Below are 23531 nucleotides of genomic sequence, written 5' to 3' on the forward strand. Positions count from 1 at the left end.
AAAAAACCCATAACTTGAGGTGTGGTAAGATTTTATGTGATATAAATTATGTGAAGAATTATTTCACAATACTGAGATCTTACTTTTCACTGGCTTCTCTCTTTTCTTAAATGCAACATGACCCAGGGCTCATTTCCACCAAGAAAAGGTAGAGACAAGACATTGCTGACACTGTTGCATTAGTCTAAGAGAACAGCCAAGCTGTTGATGAACAAAGCATTCCTTTTAGTTCATACAACGCTGACCACTACAGACTTTGAAACTGAAGTGCAAAGTTCGCAGTTTCTCAAAACATCCTCAAAATCATGTTTTTCAAATCCAACTATTGTCACTTACATGAAAATTTTCTTCCTGTACTTAAAGAAATAAGACTAATGTACAGGAATGGTGCAATAGTTGCACAGCTTTACTTGTACAGTTTAGATCTCATCCTATTGGTTGGGTAGTTCTGGAATCTCTTTTTCAGTGTATTGCCTTCCAAACCATCTAGTTTTCATTTTTTTACTAATGTAGAGTCTGTAAAACTTAACACATGAAGTAAAAAGTACTAAGTCATCAACTAAGAAAACTGTGACATGCTTTTGCATGTAACTAACAATTAAGAATAGTAGGAAAAGTGCTAGTTCATTCCAGAGTCCTTTCATCATATCTTATTTACAGCTTCCTTTTTTCTGGGCTTCAAGAAGGGAAACTTTCTTCTGGTTGTACCTACTACCTGCTGGAATGCTGCTGCTACAGTCCTGCGCTCTGTTCCTCTATGTTTTTTTTCCTTCTTCACCCCTCAAAAACAACATCCATTTTCAATCTCGAAGTCTTCATCATTTGTCTTTCTCAGTTCTCTTCACATTCATTCTGAATGCACATCTGTGAGCAATTCTTGATGTCAGCTTCCATCGGCCACCAAATACCATGATTCTGTACTCTAAAACAAGTGCCTTTGAACTTTCTACTTGCTCAAGGTTTGCAAAGGCTCTTGTAAATATACCGAAGTTAGAAGTCTACAAATCCCACATTAAAAAGCTTTAGTTGTGATATCTGATGTCCTGCAGAGATATTAGATTTATGATATGTTGCAGATACTGTTTGTCATACAGTTAAATCATAATCTACTTCTGTAATCTCCTTATTTTTTATATTTTATATATATATATAAAAAATTCATTGAAATAAGAAGTTTTATTTTAATTTCTGCTTTCACAGTGGTAATGATAGGTTTGACTTAGTATGCTCCTAGGCAATACACAATTGAAACAGCAATTAGTACTTCTACAATGCAGTGGTATTAATCCAGACTCATAAAGAACAGGAACAAAGAAAGTTTAGTAAAATGTAACATCAAGACATCATCCAATATAATTCAGAGCAGAAGTAAAAACTTCATTCCATGAATGACTTCAAAATATTTTTACTTTCTGAAGGTCCACATTCAATTTTGTAGCCTTTCCAAACAGGAGAAAAATGATGTATTTCTGGCACACACATGCAGCATGCATATATATATACATATATATTTGTATAAAACTCATAAAAAGTATAAAGAATTATATTAGCAATTTTTTAACATATACATATGACTGGAAGAGTAATTGAAGAACATGTTTTGTCAAGGTGCTCTTCACTGTAAAACAGGTCTCAAAATGAGAAATGGGGTAACGTTGCTGACTTTATCATTCATTTCATTGAACATTCCTGTTTCCCTGTTTCAAATAATTTCAGCTAAGGCAAAAAAAAAAAAAAAAAAAAGGTTTTGTCTCGCAAATTCAGCTTAGACTTCTGTTTGGGATGGAAATTTTCTTCTTCCCATATTTTTTAAGTTACAAGTCAAATTACAGGACTGTCTACCATTGTATATTAAACTGAAATATGCATATCACCTAAGTCATCAACAAATTTATGCCCATAAGAAAATTAGAACACCTAGTTTTACTATCTAATTCACAAAGTGGAACAAACTAAGACCCTTTGCTTTAGATGTGTGGGCTTTTTTTCAGCAGTAACTGCTGAAATGTTTGCTTTTTACTTTCTAATACCTTCAATTAATACGAACAGTGATAAGAAGATTTTTGAGAAGGGATTAGCCGCAAATTTAGTTCTGACTTTTCCAGGTCACTCAAACTGACTGTATTGAAAAGACAGAGATCACTTTTAATTTTGAGAAAAAAAATCAAGAAAGACAGCTCACCATCTTCAGGAATGGGGTTGATGCATCATAAGTATAAGCACTTTTATCCTTTAGGACAAGAATATGAGCAGAGTCAATTATCACTTTCTTCAGGTTCATTATTGAATGAAAAAGCCTGTTAAAACATTTAAAGTTTTAATTAGTTTTGAGTTGCTTTTATTCAATGTGGTAACATCAAAATTTAAAAATATTAAAGAACTCAACAATATGAGTTGTAGAAAAGCAAATGTAATTTTTAGTATCAATATAGCATGAAATAAGAATAGCTAGTTGCAATGAGTGACCAGACTAAAAAAAGTAGAAACATTCTGAATTTCAGTACATTCCTGCCTTGCATAGTGAAAGTGAAGTAGATCTAACGGTTGTTATACTATAAAAGGTATACCCTTAGAATACTTTTTCAAGTACGTTTTCAAAATGCTAATCTTATGAAAGTTTGTGATTATGTTTGATTTCCAGTTTCTGTAGTGGAGACAAGCCTGAGATGCTGGTCACAAAGTCAAAATTGCATTTATGTAGGATTTAAAAAACAATCAGAAACACAAAATTTAAATTTTTACTATGTTTTCCATTGCTTCAATTCACGCAATGCTTACTAATTCTTAAATACAGAGGGCTGGGCAGTTTTATTTGTAAAGTGAAAAAAGCCTTTATTTTACTGTCTCATAACCAAGTTCATTGCACATGCTGGCCCTTTGATTACACCTATGCTTCAATAGATTAAAAATTTATGAAATTTAAAAACACTTGTCACGAAATAGATTAAAATAAGAAGGAGTATTTTAGATGTATTTAAAACAATGATTTAATTAATGAACATGCTGTACTATCAACTGTCTGTCCTCATCTACCTCAATCAATCAAATTTCCTAGTTATTAACATTCCAATACGTAACAATTTTCTGAACAAACCCATAAATAAAGCATGTACATACACACAAACCCATATATAATACAATCTTCTTCAAAAAATTCTATGAAGCAGTTAACAGAATAATTTGTCAGTCCTGAGAAAGCAACTACCCACTAGCTACAACAACAGTAAACAAAAACAGATACGTTAAGTAGAAAATTGTCAACATCAAAAAGATTTCCCATATTGAAGGAAGGTAAATTAGAGGGTGTGGGATTTTCCAAGGAATATATGCTTAAATTAGCTTATCTCTTGATCATTGTTTAAGAAAGACAAAAATAATCTCCTATATAACAGTTACTGCAAAAAATAACAGTTGTTATTAAAGAAATCTCAGTATCGCATCTACCTAGCTTCTTGTGAAACCTCTAAAAATTTGGATATCGAATTCCTACTTAGAGAATTAAAATAAATGAAGAGCATGGGGAATCAGATCCACTTCTCATGCAGAGCACCACTACACTCTCAGTACTGAGTATGTTACTATATCAAATCTGTATCTCTGACATAAACACTTCTGTTCCAAAAAAGTAAACGGAAATTAAGTTTATATATTTATAATAAATTACCTAGTGCCATAATCCACAACTACCCAATCTTTGGCTGTTCCTGTAATAGCGTCATGATGTTGAAAGAGTCCAAGGTTCCTCCTGGCTTCTGCCAGTAATTTATAGTTATTCACTGAAGGAAACACACTCATCTTCTCAGATTTACTGGACTGTACCAAAGCCAAGGAGTAGAGAATTTCAGCTGCCCTGGAATTGTAGAGAATAATCAAGTATTTATATAGCATTAAAAAGTAAAAAGCAACACACATTTTACCCAAAGAATAAACTGATGTTTCACATCTTTCTTCATGCATAGTTCCAAGAGCTCTTTAAATCTTGATCTTGCACATTTTAGCCTGTTTCTAGCTTCATACAGTAGCTTCCTGCAAGGCTTCTGTGATGGAAAACAGAGCTTTAAAATAAAAATCTGACAGTACAAACTAACATACCATTTTCACAAATGTGTGAGGTATAAAGATTTGGCCTTAAAATATCACAGTATGGATAGTCTGCCTTAGAGAAAACATACAATTTCCATTTTAAAAGCAACTTATTAATCAAATAAAATTGTCTTAAATAAATATATTAATCTGTACAGTAGCTAATATCTATTCTGCCATTTGCACTTTAAGCAAACTAAATTATTCTAAGGACTTAAGCACTTCAGGTACCTGCTCACTATACATTCACCCGAATGGTGATAACACTGGATTCAAAAACCCTTAGACTGCATAGAATTCAGAGCCCTTCTCTTCTACATCTGATGCAAAAGTCTAGCATTAAAATAATACCACAGAATTCTCACTTGCTTTATGAGAATCTAAATTTATTTTACAAAAAATATCCCCATAATTTCCAGTCATTATGAAAATTTCACTAACAAAAATGGCTGCAGAAATTCTAGGAAAAGTCTGTTAACTTTTTTCCTATCTTCTTTTCCTCAAATGTTGCAGTTCTATTTTTGTACATCTGATATGTGTCAGATTCCTTTTCAAAATTTATTTAAGATTAATTAAGGTTTCTCAAGCATTTGAAGAAACAAATACGATACAAGTTGATATTATAAAAAGCAAATAAAGAAAAATAACATATGTTTTTGAAATGCTAACTTCTAAGCATGTTAATAAAATAAAAAATAAAAAAGGAAAATACATTAACTTTTACATTTACCCAAGCTGCCAGCAAGTACATGTGTTCAGTTTTAAACTACGTACAACAACAAATTTAACAAACATACTCAACTGTTTTTCAGACTATGTATTGATATGAATAGTTAACATGAAAAATACCTTTGGATTCAGTTTAGTCTCTTTGTCTTTATGCAACACATAGGTGACAATTATGTAAAAACTGCAACTAGCACATACCCAACTAAACTGTAAATGTAACACCCTAATCCATTTCCATATTGTCAATATTTGAGGAATAGGATGAGATTTTGCTCTTACAGGTTAGGTAATTGCTCAGACACTACACACAAAATCAAGGTGATAGAAAGCTATAATTCCTTTTTTTAAATTACTAGCACACTTGAGTTTAATCATGGTAATTTAACTGTTGCTTAGTGTAAATTCCTACATCTATGCATCCCTCCTACTTTGTTCTACTGCAGCTTAACTTGAAAGGAAAATGAAAATATTTTAGTTGAAAAAAAAAAAAAAAGGCATCAGATGCACACTTATCCAGCGAATAGATCCTGTCTGAAAGCATTTTACCTTTTTTTAAAAAAATCTGAGTTAGCCCCTAAACCTGACCTAACTGTAGCTGTAAAGAGGAGAACACAAATCAAAATGCAGGTTAGATTTCCCTCTCCACCACCCACATGGATTCAATTTTACTTTCTATTAATGAGAAGACTCTCAGATGCAGAGTTTTCCTTTCAGATCTTAATATTATTCTAAACATTACAATGGTCAAAGATGGCAGACAGTTAGAAATATGACACTGTATAAGCAAACACTTCAACTTAAAGGTAAGCATCTCTGGAATACCTTTCCATAAAAGCTGTATTAGGCCTAGGTTTTCTCACCTCTATTTCAAACTACTGCAGACCACCTAAAATAGTTTCCACAAGTTTTCCACTTTGCTGTAATTTTTCACTATCTCTTTCTGACAGGACACTGCAAATAAACCAAAATCTGCATCACTAGTTGCTCAAAGCCTACACTAGATTACCTTTAGGCCCAGTTTACATCTAACCTAAATAAATAATTTTTCCAAGAATTCCTGAACTTTAAGATGTAGCATTTTCTATCCATCTGTACAGTTAGAAGTATCACGGCAGCATTTGTTCTGCTTCTGAATTACTTTAACAATCGTTTTTTCTGCAGAATTACTGTAATTTTCCCCTGCTTACATCAGTAAAGAATAAAAACACAGAATGTGTTCCTAACTTGTCCCCAGCTATGCTGTTGTTCTTCCTATCTCTCCATTACTTTAAACAAACGTTTGGTCATCGACTTTATCACCCTTTAAAATACTTCATCCATCTCTTATTTAAGATTAAAAAATCAATTATATCTCACATCAGCAATGATGTCAATCTCCATTACAAATTACTTAAGCTTACATGTACTTCTTTAATACATAAACCTGAAACTTTTTTATAAACAGGAAAAACCTAAAAAACCAACTCTTTTGTTGCTTAAATGGGTAGTTATCATATTAGGCTCTGAGTCTGAACACTATTTTTTGGCTATTAAGTAGCAGTGAAATACTACTTAATTCTGACATTGCTGGAACTCAAAAGCATTTTTTCTTGGTAAAGAATACACACACGTGAACCTGTTCATGGTTCATTCCCCCACAAATATATACATATACTCAAAATAGCCAAGAAATACCATGGAAAAATTAATCACAAGGTTGGAATCAGGACTTGCTGATCACTTCAGTAGTATTTGAGAACAACTTATTTGTTTGGAAGGAAAAAATACCATTCCATTTCTGTGAATTTACTAATAAAACAGATATACCAACAAATCTTTGTACCAAGACCTGCATTTGGGGCCCATTTAGGCTATCCTTACTGTAAGTAAACTTAAACAGTGCATTTCAAAATCACTTCTCCATCTGCCCAACAGATTTAGAGTATGGTGCTGGTTTTGCCTGGGGCAGAGTTAATTTTCTTCCCAATGCCTGGTGTGGGGGTTGTGTTTTGCATTTGTGCTGAACACAGGGTTGATAATACAGAGATATTTTTGTTATTGTTGAGCAGGACTTACACAGAGCCAAGGCCTTATCTGCTTCTCATACTGCCACACTGGCATGAGAATTTGGGAAGAGACACAGCTGGGACAGGTGATCCCAAAAGACCAGAGGGATATTCCAGACCATATGGCACCATGCTCAGTATATAAAGTGGGGAGGAGGAAGTGGAGGACATTTGGAGTGATGGTGTTTGTCTTCTCAAGTCACTTTTACACATGATGGGGCCCTGCTCTCCTGCCCTGCTGAACACCTGCCCTAACAGAGGAAGCAGCGAATTAATTCCTTGTTTTGCTTTGCTTCTCTGCGTGGCTTTTGCTTTACCTACTAAACTGTCTGTATCTCAACCTAGGAGTTTTCCAGCTTTTACCCTTCCAATTCTCTCTCCAGTCCCGCTGGTGGGAGAGTGAGAGTGGTTGCTGGGGTTTGGTTGCTGGCTGGGGTTAAACCACGACAAGTAGTCACAAATTCATCTCTCCTGTGTGTCAAGAAGTATGTTACAAATGTACTGGACAGCAGCATTTACCGTATGTAGGATTCCATAACTCTATCCAGGCGTTTATAGAAGGGTCGTGATGTAAAGTATCCACTCCAGTAATGATGATCTCTGTCTGCATAGGTGAAGAAGTCTCCACTTAAAACAGGAAAAAATGAACTGCTGCTCTTTTCATCCAAATTGCTTTCTTTACGCAGAGCTTCGAAGTAATCTGATAAAGTTCCAAACTGGGCCTGAATGAAAATTAAAATTACTGTAACAAGGTTCCATTTTCTTTATTTAGAAATACAAAGAGAATGCATATGCTTGGTTTTATATACATTTCAGAAATATGCCACTCTTCCAGCAGAATTATAGCAGAAATCCTATCCTAAAGATCTTTAAAGTTCCCCTGCACACTCTGCAGACAAGCTGGATAGCTCTTCCAAAAGCATTTCAACGCAGTACATGAAAGAGATGGACTCATTGAAGCAGGTCCAGAAAGAGTCACAAAAATAATTCCCTATGAGGAAAAGCTGAGAGAGTTCGGGTTGTTCAGCCTGGAGAGGACAAGGCTCTGGGGAGACCTTACTGCAGCCTTTCAGTACAGAAAGAGGGCTTTTAAGAAAGATAGGGGCAGGCCTATCTTTTAAGAAAGATAGTAGGGCCTTTTGTGCTAAGACAAGAGGTACTGGTTTTAAATTAGAAGAGGATAGATTCAGACTAGATATAAAGACACTCAAGGTGCCCAGAGAGGTTACGGATGCTCCACCTTGGAAACATTAAAGGTTGGATGGGATGCGACTCTCAGAAATCTGGCATAATTGAAGATATCCCTACTCATTGCAGGGCAGTTGAACTAGACAGCCTTTAAAGGTCACCACGAACCAAAACTATTCTGTGATTCACGAAACAGGAATTTTTTTTTTTTTTTTAAGGATAAAGAGGTATCTAAAATACCAGCTAACTGTCAAGAAATAAGTAAAGCATTCTTTCTTGTCTTTGACGTAAGTATCTTTGCAAGTATCTAATACTCAATATTACCTAAGTAGCTGTCTGGACTAAGAAACTTAAGGTAATGCAATAAGAGTATAGTTGTTCTAATCCTGTGTTTTTGAAATTAACTCTCTTATGCTCCAGACCTTGCTTAACCCAAAATGAGTGTTGATCAAAAAAAATTAGCATTTGCTTTCAGAAGCTTGTTTGTTTTGTTTTGTTTTTTTTTTAACTATGTAAAAAGAAATTGTGTTTAGAGATGTAACATGTGAGAATACAAAAAAAATTCACTGTCTTCGGCTCATTTTTTAAAATACTCAGACAATGTAATAGCAGATCTTTGCAGGGCAGGTCAAAAGATGGTACCCTCAAGTTTGAGGAGAACAAAAGAAAAAAAAAAAAAGGGAAAGGGATTGATGTCAGTGTTGCTAGTATTGAAAGATAGCGTTATAGAAGGCATAGATGGCAAACTGGATTTTGAATGAAAGCGAAAAAAACAATAAAAGCTGGAACAGCACAGAAGATCACGTTACTGGAAGTATCCTCATAACAAACTATAATGATAATACCTCAAATTTATATCAAGTAATTTTTTTTCCTATCATTATTTTTTTTAACAAGGATACAATGTAGCATGCTACAATTTACAACTCCCAAAACCAAGCTTTTGGGAAAAATCTTTTAAAAGTGACTTGGAATATAAGGACTATCACTGTGACAATAAAAGACATACTTACTCATCATGTAGAAAAACCAGTTTTACTTCAAAATCATTCAGAACATTCAACTATCTGTTAGATGGGTACGACATGAGAACTTGACACTTAAAATGGCAGTAAAGCAGAGAAAGATAAATACTGGCCCAGAAATCTCATCATTAGTACACCTTGCCTTAACAGGCACTTCTATGACACTAGGTCTTTTCCATCACTATCATAGGCACCTACAAGTAGAATTCAGAAGAAAATGAGAAACAAAATCAATGCATCAAGAGAAGTCAGACACAGGTGATCTCAATTCTGTAGGCTGCGTTACATCAGAGGAATAAAACCTCACCAGTGAAGCATCAAAGTCAGGTGAATGGAAACAGTGAAATAAGCTGGTAGATTCCTCTACCGGCATACAAAAAGACTCAACTTAATTTACGTATAATAGATGTAAAGGAGATCTCAGAATGGGAGATTGAACTCCTCAAGATCAAAATAGGTGTCTTTCACAGCAGTGCACTACATACTTTTAGAACTATAGAATAGCTGCTGGCAGAAGAATCTCAATGCTAACAGACATATCGACTAGATAAACACCTTAAAGAGCTGTCGGAAACAGTAAATCTCTAAGATCAGAAAGGCAGAGTAGGCAGTCCCTTGTGTAAGTAATAATATCCTAGACATCTCAGCACTTAAGGAAGAAACATGAACTCTTCTTCTATATAATCTCAGTTCTTACGACGCTGAGCATGATCTGTTACTTGCCTGTGGAGTTACATTCCACTAGGGAAAGTGCAGAAGAGTATGAAAGTTCTCCATTTAAACTCATATCTTCAAGGATAAATTACATCAGTTTAGAACAAAACAAGTAAACAAACAAAAACATGCAAACATAAAAACCCAACCCACACACAACACACAAGACAGAAAAAAGCAGACAATGAAACTCACAAAAACACCCCAAAAAAACAGAGAGATAAGAAAACCCTAACTAATTGAATAAAATGAAAAGGAGAAATATTCCAATACTAACAGTACTCCAGCTGATCAAAGTACTCTAGGTATGAAGTGGCAGACCCAGGGAATGTCATATCTTTTTGTCTGGATATTAAGGACCAGAAAAAGGGTTGGGAACTTCTATGAGGGTCACAAGGGCTAATGTGATTCCCAAGACATTCATCCACATGGGCACACCGAGGCTAATGAAGCAGACTGCTAGAGTCCTTGAAAATGGGCTGAGCAGAACCTGTACAATAAGAAACTTTCAGATGTATCAGGAGAGGAGCGGTCTTTAAAAGAATGACTTCAGACCTAGAGCCTTCAGTTTTTGCCCAGAGACAAAATCATCCAGCCCAGATTAGTAGGAACTACAGAAAGCATGTTGCTGCTAGTATCCAAAGAGTGACTACCTGCACAGTACATCCATCTTTGACAGGAGTAAAGCTAGCAGTAGCAGCAAGCTCTAGTTTTAAAAGACGGGCTTTAGATTTAAAAAATTTGAAGAGTATAGTCCAGGTCTATCTCCCTCCACTAAGACACAGTAGTCATTCACATACATCATGTCACCCACATCCCATAGGTAACATGCAAAATCCAGCTTTCAAATAAGGTATAATCCCAAGAAATCATCTTTCATATGCAGAACACAAGTCCAGAAGTCAACAGAAAGAACTAACGTACTTCAGGCACTGCTCAAACACACAGTTAGAAGAATCAGGGGAGATCTCAGAAAAGATGAGGGAAAACAGAAGCATGCACAAACCAGATGAATGATACCAGACCTGGGTTTAAAAAGCCTAAATGTGAAACCAGTAATAGTGCACTCTAACATGATACTCAAACCCCCAAGGTTGTGGTCTCCTATTTCTTATTGCCATGCTGAAAGATGAAGAAGGGCTGTCTGAGTACATCTGTAGAATAAGGAGTCTCTAGAGCAATCAGCTTACACATTAGAATATATGAATGTGTGTATTAACACTCAAACATAATTAATGATTTAAGGTGATATCTCATCTGATAATTGTGTTAGTATACTCAGTCCTTCTGTAGCCAGGTCAGTCTTGGATATTATTGTATTCAAAAACATGAGCCAGAAATGGTGTCTCTTAGGATTTTTTTGTTTGTTTGCTTTGGGCCATAAAACCAAGACGACCCAAATAAAGCAGCAAAATTCACTTGAAATTCTAAAAAGAAAATACAACAGTTTTAAGTAACAAAGCCTGATACCCTTAGATAACAATGTCTGAAGCCTGTGAAAAAAACAAAGAGTGCTAAGAAAACAAACCTAATAGCTCTCTTCTCCAAATTAATCTAGTTTGGGAATTATTTCTAGTTTTCAAGCAGATATTACTAATAGAAAAGTTTTTGTTTTGGGGGCAGAGAAGGTCATCATGGCTAGGCTTCGCGAACAAAGATTTGGGGACAGAGAAGGTACTAAAGGTAAAAAATGTAATCTAAAAAGGCAAATTAATCTGCTGTTAAAATGTCATAGTTGAAAAAAAAAAACCCAAATCCAACTACAACTTTTTTTTCCATAAAGAATCTCAGAATACTGGGAAATACTATTTTCTCCACCAACCAGAAAATGTGCTGTGCTTACCTTAACATGCCACTCAGGATGAGAATTCATGTAATCAAACAGCTTTTGATAATTTTGGTACTGCTGATCCCATTCTGAGCTCTCAGTATAGCGGAAATCATCCCCCAGTGGAGCCAACAGAACTTTAGTACGGAAAAGCTTTGACTTCTTTCTGTATTGATCTAAAATAATCCAAGCCCTTGAGAAGGAAAAAAAGAAAAGAGCAATTCAGAAACCAGAAGAAGAAAATTCAGCATTTGGCAAAACAATTCTTAGATATCAAGTTGTGCATTAGGGTGACTCGTTAAACAAGACATACAAAAGTCTCTTTTGGTAATAAAAAGCTGGATGCAATCCTCCCCACTGGGAGAATATTCAACCTACTATTGTTGCAAACACTCTGCTAATTAAATCCTTCAATAAGCTTATCAAGCTCCATCTCAAACAGTAGGGCAGTTTGGATCAACTTGTTCCCATGCTAAAACTAACTTACAGTTCAAATTATGTTTACCTGCTTTATATTTAGATAACAATCCTAATCCTCTCCAGCCCTTATTTACAATAATAAGCAAGCTCTTCTCATCCCCTCTGATAATTTGCTTTGATACTTTTCTTCATATCTTCATGCCCTTGACAGAAAAACTGCCCACAAATTAATCTCTGAGGTACACCTATTGGATGGGTAAACTATCAGTTCTGTCATTAAGCAGCAATATATTAAAAGTCACAAGTCTGATATCTATTTCCCCTCCTCATCCTCCAAGTTACAATTATTATCAACATCTTCAGATGCTGATCCCTTCTAATTAAAATTATGTAACTAATTTTCTGAGGAAATACAAACTTTAGTAATATATTTAAGAAAACAGCAATACAAATTACAGTGTTTTAAAGAGAAAAGAGTAAAATCCAGATTCCAGTGAGTTTTTTGTTTCTACAGGTATTTTTTATAGATGCTCCAGGAAAATCAACTTTCAATATTCTTGAAGATTTACTATATTATGCAGATATTATGCAGAAATTCTACTCCAATATATTTGAAACTCATATTTCTTTTAACAGCATGTCAAGGTGTACTTATTTATCAGAATACAGAAATACTGAATAAATACAAAGTTTGACTGTATTCTGGAAGGAGAAAAGGGCCACAACATTAACTTTAGTTAAGAATCTACAGAGTTCTACTGAGACTAGAATTTATGCAAAAAGTGGCTTCCCCCCATTCCTCATCTATTATTTGGCTTATAGTTCGGATTACTAAGTATTTATTCTTGAATCGATACTTTCCATGACTTTGAACACGTTGTAAATCTAAACACAAAAACCTCCTAACTGCACAGCTACCAGAACAATTGGCACAACACAAGATTCTACAATGCTTTCTTCTAGACCAGTCTAACTCAAATTTTCCACGTGCAGTCTATGGTTAAAATACTTTATTTTTGAGCCTCTGGAAAAATACAAGTCACAGTTAATAGGACATTTGACTTTGACATCTCTCTTCCAAATCCTGCTCTAGTTTATTTCCAAATCTACTGCAAAAATTCATCAGTATTGCTGTTCTCCCTTTCTACTCATAACTGTGCGTTATCTTATTAGAAATTTTTAAGGGGGCAGCATGATCTTCTTTCAATTGCAAACCAATTTCAATTGCGAAAACACCGAAGAAAAATTAGATGTCTCCTATATCCTGTTAAGTTTCTCTTAAATAACTTCCTAAATTGTTACTTCAGAAAAGAGTGAGAAAGAGTCAGAAGAAAGCCCCAGAGAGAATTTGGTGAAGACGAAAAATACTTCCAGGAAAAAAAATATTCCACTGAGTCCCATGAATTTTTTACCCTTACTATTCCCCCATGAAATAGCATTAGATACATTTTGATACATGTTTATCCTGCCTACATGAGTGAAAATCTAAAAACAAAGGAGATCAGAGATGATAAACTTCTTGTTTTAAAGCTTTCAGATTATCACTGAATGATTGACACCTTCCACAAATAAAGAAAACCCCTTTGTATCACAAGTGTGTTCTTTTAATGCAAAAAATTCAAGTGTTTAGCTAAATACATATGAAAACAATATGGCTGGTTTTGCCTCTTCCTGTGTCAAAGGAGGAGGAGCAATAGTCACCCAGAGTCTGTGGGAATCACAAGAAATTTTGCAGCAGCTATAGGAAGTCCTATGTGACATGTTTGTCAGTGTTTATGGCCTCATTAGGGACTCACTCTTTGACAATTAGAAAATTTGCAACTAGAAAAATTCTTTCCTATTTCCACACATGGAAGAGAGAGACATACACCAAAACAAACTCTGCTTCCACTGGGGGAAAGAAAAAAAAAAGCAGGCAAAACCCAACGGCTATTTTTTATTCCTAGGGTGAAAAGCTTCAGCATTTAAACATATGGACAAGAATAGAGCTGCAAATCAGGGCAAGTGCAATGCTGTTACAAAGTGTAATTAAACAAGTACAAGCTTTTCATTAGGTTGCTGCTTCATTCCTTCTTACTAAGTCACAACTTAAGTGGCAAGGCAATGAAAAATCCAACAATTACTAGCCTGAAGTTTTCAATTCAACATCTCTTGAATGTATATGTAAGGTCATAATAGCATTGAAATCAAATGCAACAGTCCCAGCTGAGTATTCAAGATCTGGGTTTTATTAATTTTATTTTATCTTTAACATTGAAGAAAAGTCAGTGATCTAAACCTGGTCTCTAAATTAATGAACATTTTTCAAATCCATGTCATCTAGATCTCCTGTATTTTTCCAGTCTTAAGCAATCAGAGATGAGGGACAGATTAATTAGTGTTCTATAAACCTTTAACCTTGGAAAGCTTATGATGTAGAGACAGATTTTCCAATTACTTCTCACACCTCTCCTCATCACAACAACTGTAAAATGTGTTATTACAGAGGTCAGATCAATGAGGTTTTTGGCTGTTTACAATATTCCAACATTTTCATAAAATACAAGTGATGTTTTAGCATTCTCCACCAAAACATTACTTCCTGTGTTTTAGTGGCTTTGTTTGAAAACAGACACTAAAAGTGCAGTTTCAGTGTGCCAAATGTAAATACTCCAGTGTAAATACTCCAGGTTTCCAACTCAAAGACCATGTGTAAGTCTTACTTTTCCCTTAGGCATCATCTAGCATACTGCTGTTTCAATTCTGTTAGACACCAAAACTGTTCTTATCTACCAAAAGCTGATGCAAAAGATTAAGTTTCAGAGACCATATTGAGATGATAACCTCTTCAACTTGATCATATGTTCACTACATACCTGCCTCATTTATCTTATTCTTCGATATCCTTTGACACGTGAAAGAACCATTTCTTTTACAAGATCTAATTTAGATTGTTATACAAAGGTTGCATCTAGGAAGTGCAAGGATAAAATAAGATCTAATTAAAAAATAAGACCATTAAAAAACCTATTCCAAGCAGACACTCTACATTTTATTTATAGCCTCTACATTTCAGGTATTTTTTTTAAAGAAGTTGTTACTCTTCTGAAAATATTTGTCCCAGTTAATTGAGATACATACTCATGATTTTTCTTTCTACAAATTCGATTTAAAGACATATGAGCTTTCCTTCACATTTTATAAGTATTGAGTGTGTCATAATGATTCTTCTACTTTTCTGTACTTTTCTTTTTTTTTTAAATTACTTTTTCCTACTATCACTCCAATTTCTACTTTAAAATATGACAATTGTAATGTATTCTGGTTTATTTTGGTTTTATCTTCAATAACATTTTGTAATTGAATTTTAATGATAAAGTGAAGTTTTCATAATGCTTTTCAGAATTTATCCTCATAAAAAAGGAGATGCATACTTGACATGTAGACAACCAATGCATCATCACTTTATCATCACTTTAAAACTTCAGCATCAAGAGCCAAAAAGTCACCCTGCTACCCTTAAATACATTTGTTATATTCAGCAATATGTACTAATTGTAAACACCTAAATAAATTTCTAACTCTGAAAATTTGGGATATTTTGAAGGCCTGAAGATAGTAACAGGACCATAGAATACAAGTATTTACTGGAAAAACTTTTGGCAGTTCTAGTTTTCCTTTCTTTTCTTTTGTTTTTTTTATTTTCCCCTGCCTCCTCCCAAAACTGAAAAGTAGTTTTGTGAAGATATAAACTTGATTCTTGACTGTGGCAAAACAACACAGTGTTTCTATTTGAAAACTAAAACTGAGGCTAATAGGATTTCCCATCATAAGACACGTAAGACATAGGACTCAGATTCATTTAAGGGGTGCACTTCAGAAAACCTAGGTGACAGATTACCACGTTTTTCAAAGATATACCATTTAGGAAATATGCCACTGTTTGTAGTTACAGCATACTATACCATGCTGCTCCTGTATGAAGTGTTCCACTTGCAGGGGACAAATCACTGCTCATAAAATTCACAAAAACTACAGTAAACCAGTAACATGACTACAACCAGATGACTGTTCTACTAAACAGATGACAGTGTTCTGTCATTCAGAGATTGACTCATGTATCATGAATAGAAAAGAAAAAAAAATTCATCCTTCTTAACTACAACCTTCCTTCAAATTTCACTGACAATTATGTTCTGAACTAAGGAGCAAACACTACACTAAGTAATAGGTAATATTTACCTATTACAAGCTTATTTTAAGAACTTGTACTGGTTTTGACTGGGGTAGAGTTAATTTATTTCACAGTAGCTGGTATGGGTCTGTGATTTCGATCTGCACTGATATTTTAGATGTTTTAGTTATTGCTAGGCAGGGCTTGCACTGAGCCAAGTCCTTTTCTGCTTCTCACCCCACCCCACCAATAAGCAGGCTCGGGGTGCACAAGGAGTGGGAAGGGGACACAGTGAGGACAACTGACCTCAATGGACCAAAGGGATATTTAATAACTTTTGATGTCATCCTCAATATATAAAGCCCAGGGAAGAAGGAGGAAGTAGGAGACGTTTGGAGTGATGTGTTTGTCTTTCCAAGTCACATGGGATGGAGCCCTATTCTCCCACGGATGGTTGAACACCTGCCTGCCCATGGGAAGCAGTGAATTAGTTGCTTGGTTTGCTTTGCTTTGCGTGTATTTGCAGCTTTTCCTTTACCTATTAAATTGCCTTTATCTCAACTGATGAGTTTTCTCACTTTTACCCTTCTGGTTCTCTCCCTCAAACCCACCATGGGGCCAGTGAGTGAGCAGTTGTGTGGAGCTGAGCTGTTAAAGCACAACAGAACTATATAAATTCACCAAGCTATGCTACATATCATCTTTAACCAGCATAATTCTGGGGTTTTTTAAATTTATTCCCTTGGGGAATACATTAAAACTGTACCTGTGTTGAACATTTCCAGCATGAATGGCTTCTGGTGGAACTCTCCAAGGACAACTTACTCTTCCTCCAGGAAGTCGTTTGAAATCAAACTGGCAGCAGATTTTCGGGTCCGGACCACACGTATGAGGAACATCATAGCTATAGAAAGGCATCATATGACAAAGAATATCTGTACTGGATCCCAAATCTGGAATTAAATACACAGAGTACACCTTTAAAATAAACCTTATCAGATTTGCCAAAACTAAATTAATTCCATGATCTTAATCTAAGAGTTGCACTAAAAACACCAGATCAAGACAATTTCTATTTTGAATATCTATATCTTCTACCTCTGTATGTACCTTATATGTAGAGATGATAAAACCAGATTCAACCAAGATTGGGATATTATAATGATTTTCAGAATTTTGGAGGTAACCAAGCATATCTTTTATACTTTGAGTGAATCAAAACAACTGAAAAATAAAATCCAACAAAACAAAGCAAAGAAAAAATCAAACCAAAAGCCAATCACCTCATTAGCACAACATCTGAATTACTTGAAATGTTCCTTCTCGTACACTTTATTTCCATATAGAAGGAAATAAAGGAGTAGGAGGTAGGAAAAAAAATGAAAGTAGAGAAAGAATTTTCCACCCCTTATATTTTTTTTTTTATGTATACTTGCAAGGCACATGAGAGAATGAAAATAAGAGAAAGTAAAAGCACAAATGAAAATGAAGAAAAAAAAATTGGAGGAACAATAGCAATAACACAGGTTTTTAACACCTTTCCTACCTCGCAGCTATTCTCATTCCCTTTCTGTTATTCAAAAAAAGGGGAAAAAAAAAAAAGGAAAAGAGGAAAAAGTTAAGCTAGATGAAAAACTTTGGATTTTTTTTTAATCAGAACAGCAAGTTCAAATTCTCGTTGCATTTTACCCAGGTAAATTAACAAAATAAATTGATATAAAGGAAAAACATATACCCCAGTTCTGTCTCCAAAAAAATTCTAGTGTCTTTTGTATCGCAAAATGTTTTTTAACTGAATAATGAACTCTCTGTATAAGCATATTGGAAAATCCTGTGCGTTTCAGAAGGTAAGCCATTGTTGGTGAATGCCCAAAAGGATCAACTGCCCAGCCAGACTTCGGTTTTACTCCTGTTGACAAAAAAAAAAAGCAAAAGAAGAGAAAGTTTTACTTTTGACTCAAAGAAAGCTATTCCAATAATTCAAATCAGACCACTAAAGATAATATTTCCAAGAAGATATACAGTTAACTATTCAGCCTCCTGCAGAACACCCCCAGTAATTAACAAGACAGAACTAAACAGATAAACAGTTAAACAAAAAAATAAACAAATCAAATATCTTATAAGCAAGACATTCTAATTAAATAAAAATATTCAGGATTAGTAGTCCTTGTTGCTACATTATTTCAATTGTGCACTGAACATCTTTACTTGGAATCATAATGAAACTTTTCAGTTTAAGTAGCTTAGAGATGTTACAACTGAAAAAGAAAGCTGAAGGAAAATGAACAGATGTAGATGGATTGACACTGTAGCTTGTTGAAATTTAACTGCTATTTAAATAACACTAATCCTTTTTGGTTTCAGAACTAACTTTTCTTTTGATTTATTAGTTTGATGATCAATAGAATGACATTAATGAACACTCTCTTTTCTCTGAACTTCATATAGTAAATAAGGAACCTACATCTAACTCTTCGTTCTTCAGCATAGTTCCACTGGCACTTTTTACCATCTTTCCAAAAGAAAACAAAACAGTAAGGAATGCAATACCCTTTTATTAGGTCTTTCCTCCCCCATCCAATTATGTCAAGCTGTGGTTTTGGAAATTGCAATCTAAGAAAAATGGTGGAACAGCTTTCCAAAATAATTTCAGTTAATTGCATGAAATAATGTTATTATTAAAATCACTGTACAAATATTTTCTATATATAAAGAGTTATCTCTACGTATGGAACTAAACAAAAAATCCATCCCAAAGCCAGCAAAACAGTTCAGCCAATGTAACTGCTGTCAGTAATTCCTCAAAGTTGCAACAGCAGCATTTTTATTTTTCAATTATAAACAATTCTAACATTACAATCAGTTTAGGGTTTATAACTACTACTACTACCACTGCTACATCTAAATTTCATATTTACTTTTTTTGAAAGCTTTACATAAGAGAACCTAATGAATAAGAAAGCCTGCAGAACAGATCCAAACACATGAAAGAAATGTAAATTTTTCATTCATTTTAAGACCTTTGTCATGATTTTCAAAACACTGATGTTGCAGCTGGAAACTGCTAGTGATACCAGAAATGGTATCTAAAACTCAGCATGCTCTAGTCTTAATATTTTGTTATGCCAATATTCCATGCATATCTTACATTGATCAAGACAAAATGTTATGACATAAAATTGTTCGAATTCCCTTTGCCCAGGAACTTCTATCTGCAATCACAAATTGCAAATACTGGACTCCTGCAAGTGGTCTGATTTATTCTTTCAGGAAAGCAAAGTAAAGGGAGCCTCCTAAACAACTCAAAAAAAACCCCCAAAACAAACAAACAAACAAACAAACAAACAAACAAACACACCCCAGACTTCCTGTATTAACATAGTTAAATTTTAGATCAATATACATACCAAGGTTCTTTTCTAGCCACTGATGTCCTTCTATTAGTTGGTCAATTAAAGCAAAATAATGAGCAGAGGCTTCATCAGACATGACCCATCCTCCTGTTACTATTTCAAATTGTCCATCTTTTATTAACCTGAAAAATATGTTAATTTTGTTCAGAATCTTCCATATGAAAACACATTCTTAAAAATCAATTTCTGTATACCCAGTAGGTATTTACCAGTGAGGCGATGCCAAAATCTAAATTACTCGTGCAACTTCCATAATTGGACTACATTTCTTTAATCAAATTGGGAATAACAAATAGTGGGGATGTCGAACAGTGACATTTTAATGCCTCTGTGCAATGAAAACCAGCTCTACTGCATGTGCCATATTAGATACCTTTTTTTTTAAAATCAGGAAGAACACTGTTTCCTGTACAGATTACAAAAATAAAAATGTGCCGCAGTACTGAAGGCCAATTGAGCAAGATGCCCAGATATTGCACATTCCAAGCACTACTAATATCTCCCCATCTTTGATCTAACATTCATTTTAGAGTTTTAGAAAGTTTATTTAGAAAGTTTTAGAAGTTTATTGTCTCTATAAAGGCTTCACATTATCACACTCATTAAAATGCCTTCTTGAAACAGATCACAAAATAATCCAGTCTCTCTATTGTCAGTGAACATAATGACCACATTTCCAACATCAGGTTGTCCTTACAGTTTCAGCATTTACATTGTACACCAGCATATAAATCTTTAATGAACTCAAGAAAGAAATACAGTGAACTTATCAAAACTTAGTCACATCATAGATAATACCCATAAGAGTAATGAAAAACATAGCAAAAAAATAATCTCCAGGGCACTTCTCTGAGTTAGAGCAGCTTAATCAATACCCGACTCCTCTGAAGAGAGGACATAGTTACCTAGTGATTATCATTTACTGTTTATTGTGTTAAAAGAGACCTTTTTAATGTCAAAAAACAACAGCTGTGCTATAATACTCCTGCATTGTACATAAATTTTTAGTGACTAGTTTTCTACGTAATTCCCCAGATTTCCAGCATTACCTAACCTTTACAGCTGTGAAGATCTAGCAGACTTACTATATACTGCAACACATGCATCTTGAAGCAGAGCATGAGAAGGAGGGCATCACAAAGAGGAGCCAAGAACTGTTAGTTCCTATCTTAAAGCAAAGTCAAAAAAAAAACCAAAACAAAAAAACAATCACCACTTCCTGAAAACTCCAGACTAGATCCTTACTTCAAGTTTATCCAAGAAGCCTGCTTTCTTGTCTCAATATCTAGGCAAATCTTTTACTTCTACATTACCTTTTGACTTGTGATTTTAAAAATAACTAAGACGAGTAAGAGTTTAGAATACATACTACTTTACCATTAAAGCAGCTGAATGTTTATAAAAAACTCCACATACTTCAAAACAAACAAAAAAAACCTCATTTCATAATTATTAACATAATTGCTATAACTGAAGGAAAAAATACATAAATAGCTATTACAAAAGATTATATTTATTCCACGGTCAATACTTTAATGTGACTGTAAATAAAGTTTGTAATCACAATTTCATTACAACTTGAATGATATCTTCATGGCTGTACATGGGAACATTCAGTAAAATTTTTAAGCAACTCAGTAATTTTTCTTCAATTTTCTGAACAGATTTCTATTTTGTAAGTGGGAAAAAACCAAACCAAGTCCAAAAAGTCAGAACTGAAGCAGACGACTGTTCTAGCAATTCTGCATCACAGTAAGTTGAAATCTCAAGTTTACAGTGTAGTCAAAATACATAAATTTTGGAGCATGATACATGGAAGATAAGACATAGTTCAGCGTTCAAACCTTTTAACAGCATCCTTTTTTTGGCTATCTATTCCGTCCCACCATTTTGAAAAGTAGGAAATCTCGGACCATATAAACTTCCTTCGATTGTCTTCTTGCAGTTTTATAACCATGTTATTTAAAATATGCTGTGTCTGATCTCTAAAGTAATCATCAAAAGTCTTCAGCCAACCTAAGAAAAAGAACAAATGAAATTGAAGTTGCTTTCAACAGCCTTAGGGAACTGCCTTCTTTCCGCTCCCCACAAAAACTTAAGTGAAGGCTTTTCTTAGAAAACCAAACTTTATGTGCTGTAAACAGCTTTAAGCACTAAACTTCTCAGGAGTTTGATTTTACCAAGTTTAGATGTTTTATTTCTTAAATTTATAAATGTATACTGGATTATTAGGCTTTCTACTTTGTAAAATAGAAAGTTTGATCAATGGAATACATGGAATACGTGGCCATCAGCAATCGTGGATTTTCTTTTTTTTTATTATTTTTAATTTAAGGAAAAATTAAATAATTGAAAAGGAAAAAGTACATATCAGCAAATTGATCTTCCTTGAGAAGTTCCATTAGGTTTCCTCATCTCTCAGATCAAGAGGACTGTAGCATCTACTGACAGATTATCTTCCCAGTCCACACTCTATTCCCAAAACACACAGAGATACTGAGAAATAAGCCAGGAATAAAACTCTAATTTCCTTAATTCAGCATGTCAAGAAAAACTTGTGGGCTACCCATTTCCTACATTTTGGTGGGTCAGACAACAGTCTCAACAATCTGTGTTCCAAACATGTTAAAAAAACTAAGAAGCCATCTAAAAAGCTTATCCAGATATCTCGAAAGCATATCCATCCAGCATACCTGGTCAACAGAAAACAACCCTGGAACTCCATGGTATATTAACAGCATCAAACCTTTATGCCTAATTTTTCTTTTATCTTAACACTGCAGTTAACTTCATAGGGCTACACAGATTTACACCAGAGAAATGGAGACTATCTTAAATAGTAAAAAATGGTTAATGTGAGTGCTAGTAAGGCAAAGTTACTGATGTTACCAATAATTAATGAAATGTCAAAAAGTAGTATTTAGTCCTGAGAGGTGCCGATACACTTTCCCATGGGTGGAGAGGCAAGAGAAAAATCTACTTTAGTCACTTTCAATAACATTTAAGTGCTGCTTTATACTAGGTCTATAACCACCACATTGAGCAATAAAATACTCTAATCTGGTACACATATATTACAAAGCTCACAAATCTCAATTCTTAAATTATTTAATGAGAAGTCATTACCAAAATCATCACTGCTAACAGAGCAATAGATGCTAGAGGTGTCTTTCAACCCCTTGGGTCATAGCTGAACATCATCTTTCAAATCCAGCTGTGCTGGTTGACAATTTCACTGTCCCTGAGCAGAGTTCTCCTCTCTGTATTTTAGCTGCCTAATCCACTTCAGGCAGTCACAAGAAACTGCTGTTGAACCATGTGACAGCTGACATAAGGGCTTTGCCAGTATAGCAGGTTGTATGCTCGCTCCTTAATCTGCTCCAGAAAGAAATGCCACTTATTTGATGGCCCTAGTCTCACACAACAAGTGGTTTGAGATTAACCTGCACTGGGTGAGTCCCCCCCAGATCAGACATTCTACTGAGGTGCTCAAATCTTCCTCAGCTGCCAGCAACTAAAAGACAATTATGCCACCACTGATCGAGAGTGTGAAGGGGACCCATTCTACAAAAGTCTGAAGGGAACCCGTTCTCAATGCTTATTTCCCAGTTATGGGTAAACACACTAGCTACTGAAGGGAGAAGCGTAGACCCCAACTTTCTAGGTCATGGTTAAATTCATACGGAAGCAGTTAACCCAGATTGAGCAGAATTTAGTGTTTCAGAGCATCAGCACATTCAGTCATCCCCCCCCAAAAAAGAACATGGAACCTAGACCCACCACCTTCCCTATGGATTCTGTTTCTTAGATACATAGAATGGTTTGGATTGGAAAGGACCACCTAGTTCCTACCTACCCCCCTCCAATGAACAGGGATGCCACTCGCTAAGATTGTTTCAAGGCAGTTTCTTTGCCTTTGAGCTGCATATT

General features: G+C 34.7%; 1 protein-coding gene across 2 annotated transcripts in view; it reads right to left on the reverse strand.

The window, feature by feature from the left end:
• The window catches only part of MAN2A1 (mannosidase alpha class 2A member 1), a 110196-nt gene that overhangs the window by 56575 nt on the left and 30090 nt on the right, over positions 1–23531 (reverse strand). For both annotated transcript variants that reach the window (XM_032675788.1, XM_032675789.1), the window contains exons 4-11: positions 21446–21617; positions 19596–19723; positions 17921–18094; positions 16952–17138; positions 11628–11805; positions 7377–7579; positions 3665–3850; positions 2183–2297 (exon numbers count right to left, since the gene is read on the reverse strand). In XM_032675788.1, coding sequence (XP_032531679.1) covers positions 2183–2297; positions 3665–3850; positions 7377–7579; positions 11628–11805; positions 16952–17138; positions 17921–18094; positions 19596–19723; positions 21446–21617 — 1343 coding nt within the window. The remainder of the gene's footprint in view (positions 1–2182; positions 2298–3664; positions 3851–7376; positions 7580–11627; positions 11806–16951; positions 17139–17920; positions 18095–19595; positions 19724–21445; positions 21618–23531) is intronic.

This window comes from Chiroxiphia lanceolata, chromosome Z (assembly GCF_009829145.1).
Source record: "Chiroxiphia lanceolata isolate bChiLan1 chromosome Z, bChiLan1.pri, whole genome shotgun sequence".
Taxonomy (NCBI): domain Eukaryota; kingdom Metazoa; phylum Chordata; class Aves; order Passeriformes; family Pipridae; genus Chiroxiphia; species Chiroxiphia lanceolata.